Source organism: Lagopus muta, chromosome 21, assembly GCF_023343835.1.
Source record: "Lagopus muta isolate bLagMut1 chromosome 21, bLagMut1 primary, whole genome shotgun sequence".
NCBI lineage: Eukaryota > Metazoa > Chordata > Aves > Galliformes > Phasianidae > Lagopus > Lagopus muta.
The window spans coordinates 5,367,861-5,385,182 of NC_064453.1; the positions used below are offsets into that span (position 1 = coordinate 5,367,861).

At 40.6% G+C, this 17,322-nt stretch overlaps 1 protein-coding gene across 5 annotated transcripts in view; it reads right to left on the minus strand.

Moving 5' to 3' along the window:
• Positions 1–17,322, minus strand: part of VPS13D (vacuolar protein sorting 13 homolog D) — an 88,093-nt gene that overhangs the window by 43,302 nt on the left and 27,469 nt on the right. For 3 of the 5 annotated variants that reach the window (XM_048968067.1, XM_048968066.1, XM_048968065.1), the window contains exons 31-52: positions 16,622–16,887; positions 16,400–16,533; positions 15,276–15,431; positions 14,177–14,399; positions 13,876–13,950; positions 13,001–13,207; positions 12,727–12,816; positions 11,910–12,050; positions 10,587–10,709; positions 10,019–10,093; positions 8,213–8,318; positions 7,715–7,867; positions 7,025–7,160; positions 5,867–5,914; positions 4,625–4,775; positions 3,803–4,013; positions 2,941–3,188; positions 2,470–2,661; positions 1,745–1,871; positions 1,304–1,446; positions 569–699; positions 130–305 (exon numbers count right to left, since the gene is read on the minus strand). In XM_048968067.1, the coding sequence (XP_048824024.1) occupies positions 130–305; positions 569–699; positions 1,304–1,446; positions 1,745–1,871; positions 2,470–2,661; positions 2,941–3,188; positions 3,803–4,013; positions 4,625–4,775; positions 5,867–5,914; positions 7,025–7,160; positions 7,715–7,867; positions 8,213–8,318; positions 10,019–10,093; positions 10,587–10,709; positions 11,910–12,050; positions 12,727–12,816; positions 13,001–13,207; positions 13,876–13,950; positions 14,177–14,399; positions 15,276–15,431; positions 16,400–16,533; positions 16,622–16,887 (3,312 nt within the window). The remainder of the gene's footprint in view (positions 1–129; positions 306–568; positions 700–1,303; positions 1,447–1,744; positions 1,872–2,469; positions 2,662–2,940; positions 3,189–3,802; positions 4,014–4,624; positions 4,776–5,866; positions 5,915–7,024; positions 7,161–7,714; positions 7,868–8,212; positions 8,319–10,018; positions 10,094–10,586; positions 10,710–11,909; positions 12,051–12,726; positions 12,817–13,000; positions 13,208–13,875; positions 13,951–14,176; positions 14,400–15,275; positions 15,432–16,399; positions 16,534–16,621; positions 16,888–17,322) is intronic. The other 2 variants (XM_048968069.1, XM_048968068.1) reach the window with 1 other exon arrangement.

Here is a 17,322-nt window from a genome sequence, read left to right on the forward strand (position 1 = left end):
AGAAAGAGCAAGTGCAAGACAGGTGGGTTTCTGATGGGCATTATTGCATCTCTGAGTGTTCAACGGTGGGCAAACGTCACCACTGAAAAAATGGAAGCACGTCACAAAATACTTGCATACAATAACTACCTCATATTAATATGGAACGAGTTATTTTTGTTGACTTCAAATCCCCCAGACCAAATGCAGTTTGGGACATCCATCAGTCTCACACATAACAGCTGATCATAGTCATTGCGTGGCCAGTGGAACACAACGCTGGAGCCAGGCAGCGTGGAGATGTAGCCATCAGGGTTGGATGTCCCCTGGTAATAGAAATCAGGACATAAATATCCTAAGGGCATGAAAAATACAATATCAATCCATACACCTCTCAAATACAAAGCAGCCTTCAAACCCATTCACCTCTCACAGCAATCATTTTGGTAGGTGAATGCTCGAAATCAGAGCAACAAATTAAAAAGTCCTCGTAATCAGACTAGAATGCTTTCAGGTATAACATCTGTATTCTTTGCAGTTAGAAGATGCTGTGCCTAAATCCAGGTGGAACAGAAATAAAGGCCCTTACCTGGCCTCTGGCAAACTCCCTCTGAACAAAGGCAAGCTTATAGCTGGACTTATTATCTAGAAGGTAACGGGGGGCAAATGTCACCATGCAGGTATCAATGTAACGCCCTCTGCCCTTCTTAACATCAATACCTGGTAACAGACACAAAAGAAATGCTGTTAATCACAAGGAAAAAAAAAACCTAAAGATAACTTTCAAACAATATTTAACAATTATTTTCAGTGAGTTTCTGAGATGTACAGTTTCTGTCATGCCATCTGCTCCTGTGAAATATTAACAGGAAATGCAGTTTTATGTACCTGTTACCCCCTGTATCTCAAGTAGAATTTAGAGATAATAAGCATCAAGGCTAAAAAAATCCTCTCTTCTCAAAAGACCAGAAAAAAATCAATGTAATTATTCCCCTTTTTAATACACAAAGCATATGGACATCTGAATAAAATTAGAGATAGTGCTGAGGTGGGATTTCAGATGTACTTAGAAGTAGTGTACAGGGGGATAAAGAACCACAAAATGAAAGAACGCTTTGTAAATACATTTACCAATACTTAAGGCCTAAATGCAAAAATAAAAATCACTGAAAACCAATTTTTTAGGGAAACCAATTTCAGAATACAGAGGTGTGAGTTGTTAGGATACCTCTTGTCTAACACCTTTCTGCAGACCCTCACAAATCTTTAGCAAAACAAGTTTCCTTTCTGTAGCTCCACAGTGTCTCTCAAACGCAGCACGTACCAATGTTGTAAATGAGGCCTGGTCGGTTTCCATGCTGGATCACCTTGAGGGCTCTGACGCCGCTACCGCCGTCCAAGGAGAAGCCCTGGCACCAGCCTGGCATGCCTTCAGGATGGATGCCTTTCCCAACCCGCATCGTACAGCTAAGGGTAAGAAGAAAACAGATTTAAAGAAAGGATCAGGTGGTGACAAGGAAAAAGTAGATTTCCTCCTTGATCCCAGATAAAATAACTGACAAGTTTGCTTTCCAAAATCCTTCACCACACCTCTGCTGCACGCGGGCTTCCAAGGGACTGCTACCACTACTGAGCAGGTGATCTTAGGAAAAAGCTTTCCCTGTTAGCTGCCATCTATACTAACATCCCAGCACACCATCCTCTGTCAATTACAGTCCTATTTAACAAGGTTCCTCCCCTCTGCTCCTCTCTCAGTGGCACTTACAAGTTGGGCTGTTCTTTATCAGCATAACAGAACAGAAGTGGGCTGAGGCTTCTAGCAAGTTCATGCTCTTCAAACTGCCCGGCTGCATCTGTTTTGGCATTATCTTGTCTGAAGATGAGTGGCAATCCTTTAAGGAAACACAAAAAAATGAGTTATCAAATCATACTCTCACAAGAATTCAAGATGAGAATGGCAAAAGCTGTTCCCATTAAAGAACAGCCTAAAATTCCTGTTGCAATGTCAGCCATTAGTCTGCACACACTCCAATTCTGCATCCACAATCTCCACCTGAGCTGCTGAAGGAGTAAAGCCATCATAGCTGTGAGCACAGAACCTACAAGTGAAAAAGGATCTTGCAGCTCTGACAGCACCAGTGTAAGCTTCTTGAATAACTGCAACTTACTGTTGAAGACCTGATGCTTTCTGAAGGCATTTCAGCCTTTGAAAACCACATTGTTAACAGTCTAACCTATGCCAATTTGTTTGCAGCTACGTAAGGACTACTAAATTATCTGTGTTTAAAGTCTGCCGTAGAGCCACTGTAAGTTATCTGTTGCAACACTTATAACACCAACTACTGGCACTGTAGTATATTTCCTGCAAATTTAAATCCTCTGAAGGGGAATTTAAAAGCCCTGTTTAGAAAGCAAACCAAAACACTGCATGAAATCTTCATTTCCAAATTCCATCCTTGTACTTCTGAAAGAAGACACTGTAAAACTCACCTGTTTTGTTGATCAACCAATATGGTGCTGAAATGAGTATCTTCAGAGAACCTTCTGCACGACACACAATCCTTATGGTCAAATTCAGCTGGCGTTTGTTGACATCATACAATCGCATCCTCACCATATAGTTTTGTGTCCCAGGAGGAATCAACAGCTCTTTACAGATTGGGAAGTTTTCTAGCCGTACTCCTGGGAATAAGCAAACAGAACAACAGAAACAACAGAAGGCACATAAGCATTAAAGTACACCATTGAACTTTCCCATCGTTTGCCCTTTCTGAATATTTCACACAGCTCACCCACATTAACTTGTAAAACCACTCCATGCAAAGATCTCTGACCTCGTTAAGTCACAAGCAGCAAAATGTTTTGTAAAGGAACTCTGCTTAAGGATAATTAGTGCCTAAGCACCACAAGTGCAGCCTGTGTTGAAAACACCAGCATTTCCTGTTCCATAAAGCTTCTTACCAAGCTCGATGTTCTGAGATGTATCAGCTGTGTGCAATGCCACCTCCTTGCCAGGTTTCAGCGTGCCACTGATTGGCATCCCTTTAACATAAAACTCAAGTTCACAAGGCAGCAAGTTACAGACCACCACTGTTGGCAAAAGATAAATAGTATGGCCAGGCTGTCTGAAAATCTGTTTAGCACTGTCAGAAAATATGCTGGAGGGCATGTAATCAGGGTAGTTCTCTTTCTTGATCGCCACACAAAATCTGTGAAGACAAACAGGTGTGTGTCAGAAGTCACCAATGAACTCAATGGAATAACCAAATCTTGCCTTTTTACAGGAAGTCCACACTATTTTCTAATGTTTCATCCTTTACGATAGGCATTAATAAAGCACTAACCAATAAAGGGGAATGGTCTTAAATTCTGTGATTTTATAGTTGGATATTAGGAGGAAGTTTTTCCCCCAGAGGGTGGTGAGGCACTGAACAGGTTGCCCAAGGAGGCTGTGGATGCCCCATCCCTGCAGGCATTCAAGGCCAGGCTGGATGTGGCTCTGGGCAGCCTGGGCTGCTGGTTGGTGACCTGCACACAGCAGGGGGTTGGAACTGGATGAACGTTGTGCTCCTTTGCAACCCAGGCCATTCTATGATTCTATGCTCAGATGTTTGCCAACAGGTTCTGCCATATGGGCCTTAAGGAGCCCTGCAGAAATAGTTATACATTCAGTGCTTTCTTATTATGCTAGCGACCAAGAAAAACATCCCATTAAACTGCAGAAGCTTCTACCTCTACGAATTTTCTTTCCTATTATTGAGTTACACAGCATTTAAATTGCCAGAAAACAGTTTACAGAGAAACAACCAGGGCTTCAATCAACCTGAAAAAGCGGCTGTTCTCAGACTCAATGGAATGGCACTCCCGCTTGCTGCTACAAACTTCTGCTGTCTTCTGAACATCAGTCCAATGAATTGGAGCCTTACAGAAAAAGACTCCCAGTCCCTTTGGCCTGGCTTGTAAACGCCAAGACGTGAGGTGCAGCGGAATAGCAAAGGCATCTCCTGGCATAACTGCTGGAAGAACTACAGGTTCTGCAACCAAACAGAAAAGAAAACACTAAGAACAAACTGGGCTTCTTCACTGAAAGGTATTTTCTACTGGAAATTGTTTTCAAATAGTAAGACCTAATAAATTTTTAGAGCAACAAGTTACATTTTAAAGTGAAATACAAGCTATTTTACCTATGTTTCAAGCATCAACCTGTTGTTCTAAGCCTTACTATTCTGGTAGGGGAATAAGGATGTAAATCTGAAATCTGCTGGAGCTCAAGTTCTTCCTTGGATACTTTAGTGATGCTTGTTCCAAAAGATCTCATTCATTATATTCTTGGTAGATTATCAGCATGTCACTACATTTCTAGACTTCACCTCTGCACGCCAACACCTTAAGCCTCCTATTGCTAAAAGGTGTAACACAGCATGTACAGAAATTCAAATCCATCTTTACAGAGTCTCAGCTCTCCCTGTTTGCTTGGACCATAAGGAAAATCCTACTGGTTTCTCTAGCTTTCGTTGCTGTTCTTAACAACACCCATTCCCCAACCACGGAAGCTGACTTTGCTGTTAGCTGTTACAGGCAGCAACAAATCTTCCAGAGCAGGGAGGTGAAGATTTTGCACGTGGCAGGAGCATACAGCACTCACTGTCAGGAGCAGAAGGACTATCCAGCCTTAGCTCCATGGGTGTTTCCAGCTTGTTCTTCACAATCAAGGCTGAGCGCACGGTGATCACCTTCCGAGCACTGCCTTCCATGGTTACCTCAAATACCACACGCACAGGAGGCAATGAAGAAAACTGAAAGATAACAGAAAAGCAATAGAAGGTAATAAAAGGTATCTAATAGAGGGACAGGTCAATACTGCAGTAACTGCTGGAGTGAGAATGTGTGAAGGGAGTGCAACCAAGTACAGCACCCACAGTACATGCAGTCTCACAACAATATAATGTAATACTGTGTCTTCTTCCCAGAACACAGTCAAGCAATCAGGAAGCATTTCTAAACATTTAACTCAGCATCTTTCTCAAAGGGATACAAGCCCTAGTAAGAAGAATATAGAAATTAATCACAGAATCTAAGTACATTATTTTATAAATTCCTGAAGTTTTAATCATAAGCCTTATTCAACAGGAATATCAAGAGCTCGTTACCCAGACTATCTGTGCTGGCAAGAGCAGGAACAGCAGATGCTGTTTGCATCTTCAGATGCATGCACTAACGTGTTCAATAAGCTCTGCAGAGAAGACATTTCAATACAGCCTGATTTCCCCAAATCAGCGTTTTGTTCTGGCTGTGCTCTTAGATAGTCTTGCTTTTAGCATCCCAAGTATGATTTATGACCCTCCTATTTGTGTATACTGATTTGGGGAACACATGATTTTAAGTTTAGACAAGACAAAGTAGTATAGGAGGCAGATACTTCAGCAGTCTCCAAAGAGGCGTACTTGGAACTCTTCTGCTCAGCTTATTTAGGCCAAAACGTTTGTGCAACAGAGAACAATTTTACTTCTCTGTTTCCTTAAAACAGAGCAGCAAATTTTGGAACTACAGAGTATGATATTCGTAAGAATTAGCAGCAGAGACTTCAACTTCAAAGTTGGCACTTATTTCATTGTATATAAGAAGTGAGACTGAGCTCAACAGCTCCAAATTTCTCAGCAAAGTAGGTAACAGGCTGCACTGCTTTGCTGTTCCAAGTCAGAGTTTTATTACATGGGCACACGTCTAGCTCCAGTGCTTGCTCAGACTGTGAAAACTGGCATTTGAGGAACCCTGTCACAGCTGAACCTGACTTCTGTTTCCTGTGGCGAAAGCAGAAGCCAGTCCACCTGTGCAGTTATGCTGGTCTTATTCCAGTAGCTCTCAAAAAATGAAAATATATACTTACATAAACTTGTGGATGAATTATATTTGTTCTACTTATTGGGCTTCCAAGCTGGAAGGAAAACGAACAGGAAAGGCAGAAGTGTTCACTTTAAGATATTACTGTCAGCTGCAACACAGAACATTACTGCAGAAAAATAAACTAAGGGCTGTCATTACTCTGTCTTTCTCATTTTCAACACGACTTTGAAGACATCAGAGCTATATTAGCTTAATCTAATTGTAATACTGCTTTAAAAGAAGAATGAAGCTGAAGCAAGAGCATTCATTAAAAACTAACTACCCACAGATGTTCCTGAATAGCAGTTCCTGCTTATTTGTACTTTTCTCTTTCACAAACCAAGTTGCAGACAGAGATGATGCTTTATACACTTGAACATGAAACCATCAGGAATTACCCAAATAAGAGACTAATGGCTCCTTTTAGTGGTAATAATAATAAATTCTAATCCTATTTTGTACCAAAAAGACCTCAGCTTTCATTCTCTACAGTAGCTAACCTTAAAGCTTAGCTAGTTTCTACACTCCACGACCATTTCTATCACCAAGTCTCAATCACAACTGCCTGCCAGCCTGCTGCTTACTGCAATTGTGCTTTTCCTTCATGACAAGTATATTTGGTCCAAGCTGCCACACATTTCAACAATCTCCAGGCTTTCAGGGAATTGCCAATGTTGTTAATTTTAAGTAAATCAACCACAGAGAAAGCATTCCTGCCATAAAAGAAATAAAAATAGCTGCTGTATTATAGAATCACAGAATGGCCTGGGTTGAAAAGGACCATGATGATCATCTTGCTTCAAACCCCCTGCCACAGGCAGGGTCACCAATCACCAGACCAGGCTGCTCACAGCCACATCCAACCTGGCCTGCAGTGCTGATTTGAAGCTCAAGCTCCACAACTTTGTGGCTCTGTCCCTAATACATTATCTCTGTCATTGGCAGTTCTAAGTGCTAAATGCAGGCTAAATGCTGGCTAGCCCTGTGGTTTGTTTGCTGTGCATAACACTGTCAGTTCACCATTTCACTCCCAGCTCACACCAACTCAAAAGAGGACAGTCTCATGCAATGCAGGAGCTGTTGTCACACCAAAACCTTGTAGGCATCATTACCCTCAACCTACACATTTCTGTTAAGGCTCACACCTCAAATCAGAGCTTACAGTGGAAGAGGAGGAATTCTTGTCTGGTGCAGCATAGCGGAAAAAGGTTCCAACTTTGTCTACAGACACTGGGCTGACTTCTTCCCAGCCATTCACTCTCACTTGCAGCTGGTGAATCCTCAGATCATGCGTGTGCCTACAGATTAGATTAAGTTAAATTACTACTTAGTGTTCTCTTACAGGGTGAATACCAAACAGTTCACATAAAACACATCCTCTGCATAACGAGGAAACAAATCTCACCAATTTAGCACTTAAGGAAAAAAACCTCAAGAATTTTTCTGTTTATGGACCTGATTTGTTCTGCTCTCCCTACTCAACACTGATAAGTATGACTACATCAAAATTAAACACAAAACCACGTGCAATATTTGTTTGCCAGTTCTTAAGACCAACAACACTTATGTCAGCAAGTCCCTCCTCCCCCTGTCACATACAAAACTTTCTAAAACGTTTTAGCAATTAAACCAGAGCTCACATCCAGGAATAGCTTCCACCTACCAGAAGACAAGCTGCTTACTGATAACTCCACATTTATATAGAGAGTTTTAAATATTAAAAAAAAAAAAACACATTAAAAGATTTTTTTTAACCCCTTTTTATTTACTATCTACTGGCATCTTCGTCACTATGATTCTATACACTACATACGAGTGTGTCAAAGCACATTTTGCAGCCTGACCCCTTCACCTGTGTCTGAGTTTCCCTCTGGCTTCAAACTCAAATGGAACTTCTTCCCCTGTGATAACTTCTTTCCACTCACTGACATTATGGGCATCATCCAGCAACGTCCCATTTTCCTCAGGAACAACTCCTGGACTCCCACTGTGAGACAGTGCAGCCCTGTGTAGAGAATCACATCATGACTTGGAGCCTCCAGCACATCCCAGCCCTGTAAACAGAACCATACCCTTCGGGCCCCCAACACATGAAAGATGTGGAAGTGTTGGAGTGCAGCCACGAGATGAGGGCTGGAGCACCTCTGCTATGAAGAAAGGTTGTGGGAGTTGGGCTTGATTAGCTTTTTGTTTTTTAGAACAGTATCTCAGTGACAAAGAAAAGGCTCCTGACTAAGAAAGACTGGGAGCTAAGATCCCAGCAAGAAAACAGAAGAACTGAGGACAATTGGGTTTGGCTGACATCCCAGAGAAGCCAGACAGGTATTGCCAAAGCGATCCCACTTCTTACCGGGTGGGTGTTGTAGTGAGGGTAGCAAACCACAGAGTGCATCCAGTATGGTTTCTGAGAGCAAAGGGCACAAATGGCTGTCTGCGTTTTGGGGTCTTCATTTCAGCTGTAAGACAGAATAAAGACTTGTCTAAATACTTATGAAAGAAATATCCATAGAAAGATAGAATGGTTTGGATGGAAGGGACCCTTAAGATCATCTAGATTCAGCAGATGCAGACACAGGATGAGACAATGGCTGGTGAACCACAATCTGTACCACGTCTAGAAAAGCAGATCTAAGAAATGGCCTAGCAGATTACTCAAACCACTTAAAGTTTTATTTATTAACTGCTCTAGAAATGGTACAAAATCTTTCCCTGCGTCATCTGCTGGCCTTGGTAATACAGTTTAAGAACACCAGAGGAACTGAGTTTAATCAACTTGAAAAAAGAAAATAAAAAGGAAGGAAAAGAAAAGGAGAAAAAAGAGAAAATGGGATACGTATATAATCCCTGTGCACTAACCAGACTGCAGCCAGAGGTAATCTGGTCTTGCTGAAGTGCTGGCTCTGCAAAGCCCTCTGAACAGGAAACTTCACCTACAGTGTTTGGCATTTCTCAAGGATGCATTACTAACAAGCACCCAAATGTTACTCTCCTCTTCTGTGCTGCTGTACATCACGTCTGTGAAAATACTTACTGTGTTTGGACAGGAAAAAAAAAAACCCTGCCAAATCCCAGCAACTACTTAGGAGGGAAGATAAACGGCTGCTCCCTGAACACATACATCTTTCTGTATGAGAGCTGACAGAAGGCAGACACGTTAAATCAGCTGCTCAAAGACAGGAATTAAACGCCTCACAGAATTTCTCTCCAAAGGATGACTTCCATTAAGTTCCAGTATATCATGCAGCCATGCATCTGACCAAGAATAACTGAAGCACAAGTGTAGGAAGGCAGAAGAGGGGGGAGCAGGTGGGGAGGTGTTTGTGAAGGAGTTTCTGACGGCTGCACATAGCTTTCTCCCAAACGAAGGACAACAAACGGCTCTACTCCTCACTGTGCTGATGGAGACATGAATCTGATCACTCTACATCTCACCAAGGAGGTCCTTTTCAATTCAAAAGTACAAAAATTGAATTCTTTAAAATGGAAGCACTGGGTTATTTTTGCTGAATGCAACTTAAAAATATTTGTATTTTTGATATGAAGTTTGACTTCATGTCATTTTCTGCCTACTTCAGGTTCAACAAAATCACAACCAGGAGTCAGATGAACTTTACTCTGCTATTTAATTGGCAGGCTACTCTTTTTTTTTTTTTTTTGAGTGAAAAGGAATTTTTGGGCTGTGGCTCGATTTTCAAAAGAAAACATAATATAAAGTTGCATCTTGAGACCAGCACCAGAAAATAAAAGATTTATCAAAAAAAGGAGTTTTTCATAATTCATTTAGCTGTTTCTTTTGTTGCTGTGCCCACAAAAAGCCAAGCAATAAATGCTTCTTTCCCACAAAAATAAAATATCTTCCTGAAAGATACCTCAGAAAATGGATATTGTGCAGCCAACAATTCATATAGCCTTTCTCAAAGAGTCTTCCCACAAAGGAACAGTTCTGCTCCTCCCTTCTCTGCTGAAGGGCTCAGAGGAGACCTTAAGGTGATAGATGGGATGAAATGCCATAAAAACTCTTGTGGTTTTTTCCTTTTAAAATATAGAGATCGTTCTACTGGCAATTCACACATACACCACAGTATTTACTGTACAGATTTCCAAAAAAGAAAAAAAATAAAAAAGCAGCTTGTATTCTCTCTGTGCTATACAGTACCTCTAGCATAGATCTGATGCTCTAGGTTAGTCAAACTGGCTGTACTCCTAGTTCTAAGGTAGACAAGAGGAAGGCCTGGCAGACAGGAAAGACAAAGTTAGCAGGTAAGCAAAACCACATAAATAAAGGTAGACTCTTCCCCATCATGCAGCAGGAGGACAGGGACAGCTGGCAGCATGCAATCACTGTACAGCTCTTCACCCATTTGCTCATGTGAGGCTGGTATTTGAGTTACTAAAACTTCTTCCAGAATTAATACTGGGAGAGGAGAAAATGAAAGAGCTGCCCCATCTCTTGTGCTGTTACTCAGAGCTGCTGTGAAAGCATGATTAAAACAGGAAGCAGAACTACAGGGCCAAGTTCTCACTCAAGAGAAGCAGTGAAGATTTTTGTTATTAAAGAACGGAAAAACTGAACAGAAAATAGGATTTTTAATGTTCTGGCCAGATAGCCTCTAACAATTCACTGTATGCTGTGAAGGCCTAATACTTCTGTTTGTAATACATTAGACAAATGACTGTGCTTGTCAGGATTGTTTCAAATAAAGAAAGATTAATTAACATCATACTCTGTCCAAAACATGGTGAATCCTCTGAAGAGCCCATCCACTCTTCAGAACTGATTGCATTTACTTCTTTGTCCTGTTTACAGTAATCTTCCATCCATGACTGCTTGGTGCTTGCATACTGTTCTAGAAGAATAAAGCACAGAAAGTAAATGTCTGCAAAGTGGCCAAGAGAAGAGCAGTTAAAAAGTAGTTTAAATTCATAAGCCTAAGCCTGCTCCACTTTAATGGGAAAGCTTTTATTTCACTGCTTTTCCTATGACCCACTTACATAATTTAGAGACATAACAGCTCATGAAATCACAGTGCTGTCTTCAAAAACAAATGTTTATATTCTTAAGGGACTCTTCTGTTTTTAAACATGCAGCAGAATCCCTATTTTTCAAGATACTCCAGGAGCAACATAGGAGGTCTCTCTGAAAAGGCAATTAATCTGAAGATGTTTTTGTGTTGGAGGCAGTTTCCATTTTTCTTTTCTTTTTAAGAGGTATACATCTATTCCTCCATAAATATGAAGACACCAATTAAGTGCTCTGAAACAGCATTAATCAAACCAGCCTGTTGTTGTTGCTAGTAGTAAAAAGCACCACAGGAACTCTAAGGAATTGATGGTGACTGTCTTTTCCTCCTACCTTACCTCCCTCTTTCCAACAACCTCACAGACCTTGCTGGAGAAACAAATGAATATTCAAGGAACAAGGAAGGCTCTTCTTTTTCACCTGAAGGCTCAGCCCTCTGCACTTATGACTATTAAATTATACAGATTTGCATGCAGAAGAAGCCATAATCTTTCAGCAACGTTCACAGCCTCACAACACAGAAACGCCCATAAAGTCTGAGTTAATGATGAACAAAATATTTTAATTTGCTGAGGTGGGAATTGAAAACTTCAGTTCTCAAAGACTGCAGAAAATAAGCAGCTCCCCACTATGCCTCTCAATGCACTGAAAACTGATGAGCTTAACAAAATATTTTGAAGTACTGTATGTATGGAAAGCTTTAGATGAAAGCCTGTTCCTGATTATAGAGAAATTTCAAGAAACATATGAATCTGATAGAATTCATACGACCAAGAAAAGAATTCCTGCTAACTTCTAAAGTATGTAGCTCGTGTCTTTACACTTTCACAGTATCTGATAAAATACAGGCTGCCTAAATGCACACCTGTGTACAATATTATCTCAAGTATCTGGGGACTCGTGCCAAGCCTCCCTCCCTCCATCCACGGGACACCAGCAAGGCTCAATGAGAACTACCTGCTGTTTTAGTACTAAAAGTGAAAATTAAGACTGTACAGCGATGCTCTCAGGGAATATTCCTACATACCTAAGAAGACAGAGGTGATGTTGACATCCAAACGGTGTTTGGCCTTTACTTCCAGCTTCAGTCGGGAAGGGTGGAGGCGGCTTGAAGCATGCTGCTGCCAAGAAACTGAGCATGGCCATGGCTCAATAAATGGCTCCCAGCCTGAGAATAAACCCAACACATCACGTGTGTTACACAGTTGAAGGCCACACTGGAATGCTGCTTACATACCTAAGAGTTTAATAATACAACCCCAATAATGAGGTCCCTGCATTCAAGAGGAACTTGTAAACCAACAGGTTCAAATTGGTCATTAATAGAAAGCTGCTTCAGATCCTCCACTTAAACCAGTGGAGAGCACATGTAGAGACTTGCAGAAATGCTGCACTTCTGAGGGAAGCACTAAAAGGAAATTATTGTTTCTATTAATATAAATTGCAATGGTCTTACTATGTCAATCCATTGCCTTCAGCCTCATCAGTACCCTCAAGTTCTTTAACGTCCTCAACTAGAAAACTGAATTGGAAACTTGGTTTAGTAGCATAGTGGGTAGCAATGGTGGTAGGACAGTTGGACTAGATGATCTTGTAGGTCCTTTCCAACCTTGTGATTCTATGATTCTACTGCAATGCAAAAACTTAAGTGTAACTTTTTTTATCAGCAATCTCTCCACATTCCCCACTCTTCCTTCACATATCAAGGTAAGCTATCTTGTCCAGGATCGTGTCCACACTGCATTCCCTTGTATTCATCTCACATTAGGTGGATTTCAGGCTCTTGTAGGACACCAGATTGTTTTCCTAAACTTACATAGACAACAAAACCCCAAGTATTTTACCTGAAAGCTCACGGTTATAATAATCTCCAGAGAGGGTAAAGTGAGCACTGCCTTCAGGATTGGCCCTCAAATGCTGGAGGAAATTCAAACCTGCCAGAAAAGCGAACATTATGCAAAACAAACATCATCAAGTTTCTACTGCATTGTTAATAAGCAATGAACGGAAAGCTCTGTCATTATGTATATGACAGATATGCATGCATATATATTTACACAGCAAATATGCATACATACATATATACAGCAAAACTCACTTTGCAAAACAGGTACTCACGTGAGAATGTTAGCTCAGCAAGGGGCACATCACAGTCCATGCAGTCATCAATAAAGCAGATGCATATACTTTCTGCCTTGATTTCCACCCCAGAGATGAACTGAAAAGGCACAATCCCTTGGCTATCTCGACCAGAGGACGTCAAGGAAAGTGATTTCAAAGGTTCAGCATTCTTAAACAGCCAACTTGCTGCTTTTTTCAAGTCACCTTAAATAAAACCAAACATTCAAAACAAGGATGTTCCGTTTAGAAAGTAGATGGTGATGTGAAAACCACATAGATTTAACAAATTAACTGCCTCTCCCTTAGAATGCATAGCAAAACACAAAAAGTACCCTGAATGTGCTCTATTCAAACACACCCATGTGGTAAGATTACAAACACAACGGTGTTTTCTAAGAAGAAAGACTGTGTTTGACGTTTGCAAACTGCGTTAACATAATATGAATCTTTATTAATGCTATAAAAACCTATAAAGAAGGTTGGAAACAAGACAGTGCCTAAGGAAATGAACCTTCATTTTCTTTACATGTACTGTATGCACAAGTAAAATATATCATTCATAAGGCAGAGATGAAAATACTTGCTCTACAGAGATGGATGATGCTAAGAAACAGGTACACCAGGGGAGAAGAACCACAACAGAGAAATCCACCCACATGCCCCAGATGACATCTCAAGAGCCAAGAAGAACCTTTGGAGAGTGGTATTTAGTAGGACAGAGAAATGAGAATGCTTAAGAAGATGTCAACACAGAGCTAATGTGGGTAACAACAGGCCAAAGTGAAGCAGAGAAGGAAATACTGCCTGCCTTACAGTCTGAAAGTTTGGTAACAGGAAGAACCCAAAGGCCAACTCTGAATACCTGAGCTTACCTTGGCAGCACAGAAGAGCTTTGCGGCAGTCTTCCATACTGAATCCCAAGTCCTGAAGGCGAGCCAGCTGCACTTCTGCAATTAAACACTCAGCCAATTATAAACCCTTGACAGCTATCTACGTGTTTTTATTTCTAAAATAAGATACACCTGAATGAAAAATGGGTTTTACCCCATTTAAGCTGCAGAAAAAGCATAAGATTCAGTGCTGGTTTAAAAAAGAAAAAAAAGTGTGTGCCAAAACACCAAATCACCAAAACAGAACAGTAAGTTGCAGCAGTTACAGGAGTTGAAAACCTACCAAGAACAGGATCCAAGACACGTTTGGGTATCTCTCTGTTTTCACTTGTCAAGCAAGAAGGCTCAGCCACCAGTGATGAAGTGGGGTTAGTAGTACTCTCGGCAACTGATGCACTTGATTCAGGCATAGCTGCACTTGTCTGTTGAGGAATTGATTTAGCAATTGCTAAGAACAGTTGGACATCATTGTAGGACAGTCGAATATCCAATGCTTGCAATTGAATCTAATGAAAACAAAAGAACACAAAAAAATAAGATTCAGTTAGCTCAGTCTAGTGGCTGGCGACCCTGCCCACAGCACGGGGGTTGAAACTAAATGATCTTTAAGGTCCTTTTCAACCCAGGCCATTCTGTGATACGATTCTATGATTTTCTATTTTCACTTCTCTTGTATACTTTGGCTAGCAACAAATATTTTCATACAATCACAGAATAGCCTGGATTGGAAGGGATGTCAAAGACCATCAAGCTCAAATCCCCCTGCAGCAGGCAGGGCCACCAGCCTCCCACCAACCCCATTTAATCCCAGCCCAGACTGCCCAGGGCCTCATCCAACCTGTCCTTGAACACCTCCAAGGACGGGGCATCCACAGCCTCTTTAGGCAGCAAAAGATAAAACAAAATTTAATACTAACATACCATGAAGATGCTTTAAATCTCCAGTAATAAAATTACTATGTTTCTGTTATTTCCTTCTTAATATCTAAAGCAAAAATTGGAGGTGGGGGAAAATATTTTGCTTTGGTGTAATAGGAAAAACAAATTTCTAATTATTTTTCCCCTCAATACAATAGAAAACACTAATTATTAGATACAGAAAATAAACAATTATTTCTTTCAGTTATTAGTAGTCTAATAGTCTGCACTATATGCCCACCGTTTTTTCCCTTGCTGTTATTTTCTGTAAGAGATCCCAGAACTCATTTGATCCTTGCTACTACCAGCATTTTTTGCATGGCTGTCTTTGCCCTTTTCAGTAAAAACTGCTCTTCCTTTCTTACTGAAACTACTCACTGGATTCTCTTGCATGAGAAATCTGTATAAGGTCACGTTACTGTGTTCTGCACTGCACACAGCCTCATTCAGCCCTCTGATGTTACCTCTAGAATAGGAGGGAAGTCTTCACTGTTGAAAGCATCCAACAGCCCCGAGCCACTCGGGTAGGAAGCGTTCCCAACGAGTTCCACCTGAATTTGGACTGGATCAATAATTGACAATGCAGTCTCTTGTTCGTTCCCTAACCGGCATGAAAATACCTAAAAGTTAAAAAGTGGGTAAAAAAAACATACTGAAATTAGAATCTGAAAGTGCAAGCTAACATACTTGGGCTTTGAAATCAAAGACTGATTCTCAACCACAAAAAGTATATGAACTACAGCCAAACTGTTCTCTACAGACAATAGCAATTCCTTTGTGAACTCTCAGAGCAGCTCCAAAAGCTTTCCAGACAATTTATCCCAATGACCTGTAATTCTGTAAACCCAAGAAAAAAAGATTCTGAAACCCAACCAACTATTTACTTCTGGGCTTAATTCCACTACTCCCACCCCAGATATGGAAAGTGCTTTGTTCTTTGGTCTACAAAAATCATTTAAGATTTATCACGCCTCTGCCCAGCCTTCTTTTCCTAGATGGAGTAAATCTTTTAGGCTTTGCTGATATATTATGCCAGATATATTTTATACTCCATACTTTTATACAGCTACAACTACATACTTTCATACAGCACTCAGTGTTCTCATTGCACTCCTATATTCTTAAGAGCTTCTTCAAGTCAGTTCTCCCAAGACTGGCCACAGCTCTCTCCAGCTGTGTGTCTGACTTTGCTGAACAGGACTCAAGGATCACTTCACATACTCCAAATTCCAACTCATGTATATTCCAATGACATGGTACTGCTTATCCTCTGCAAATCAGTCATGATCTCAGCCTACAGGCCTTTACTGGATGTGTCAACTTGTGCCTATCTAGTCAAGCCCCAGCTTCCAACTAATTTGCCAGTTGATGTATGGAAGCTGAACTCTTAGCAGTGTTTTGAAATTACAGTCAAGCATTTCAAGCACAAACAATGTAAGTTCACTCAAAACTACTAGAGCACTTGATGGGGAGTTAACATGCCTTAGATATAATCTACTGACTACTCCCGCTATATATGTACATCAAGTATCCCCATAAATTCATCTAATTTGAGAGACTATACAAAATGAAGTTTATCTCTACTTACCTCAATGCCAAACAAACTACCAGAGAAAGGACGATCCAACAACTTGGGCTTGTAAGTGAGAACAGTGGTCCCCTTCAAAATGATTGCATTCGTATCAAAGCAAGACATGTCTTCAACGACCACAAATTCGGTTCCTTAACAAAACAGAATGATGAATAATAAGAAGAAAATCTTAAATACCATTAAGCTCTTGTGAAGCACTGTAATAAAGAACCCATTTACCTGTCACGTTGACCTTAACTTCCAGCTGTTTTTCTGTAGACACGCGTAGTGATGAACGTTTTGTAACTACTCCACTTTTCACTGCTTTTGGAACCACCCCTGTTTCACTGCTGTAAGTGCGTTGCCGGGAAGAAAGGACATTTTCCCTCTTTTTGGTATCTCCAGGAGTATACAGAAAGTCATGAACCAGTAACAACCAGTCAAATATTAAGAACACACGGAGATTGTTCAGTACTACTGTGAAACTGGAGGAATCCTTAGTAGACCTATTCAAAACAGAGAAGCATAGTTATAAATTTCATATTTTGCTTTTATTTCAAACGTGGGAAGTAGAGTAGTAGAATTAAGAACTACATGGAACTTTATATGGGTACACATAATTCAGAAAGTGTCTGGCCTTTAAAAATAAGTTTTTAAACAGATTGAAATTCATTAACTTGCTGTACATGCAGAAATCTAATACAGCTCAATTGCAAGAAACAGCTTCTAAGCTGCAGCGATACAAAAGGTGAACTGAAAAATGATGGAACAAACTCTAAGAGCTCCCTTTATTCTTTTGCACAGTGCAAATTAATATCAATAATCTCAGTGTTCATTTAACCAGACCTGTTATTATCATTGTTTTACATCTGTTCAGTATCAAAGCTAACACACTGCACATGAAGCCTAGCCCTGGCTCCATGCCCCTGTGAAAGATCAGA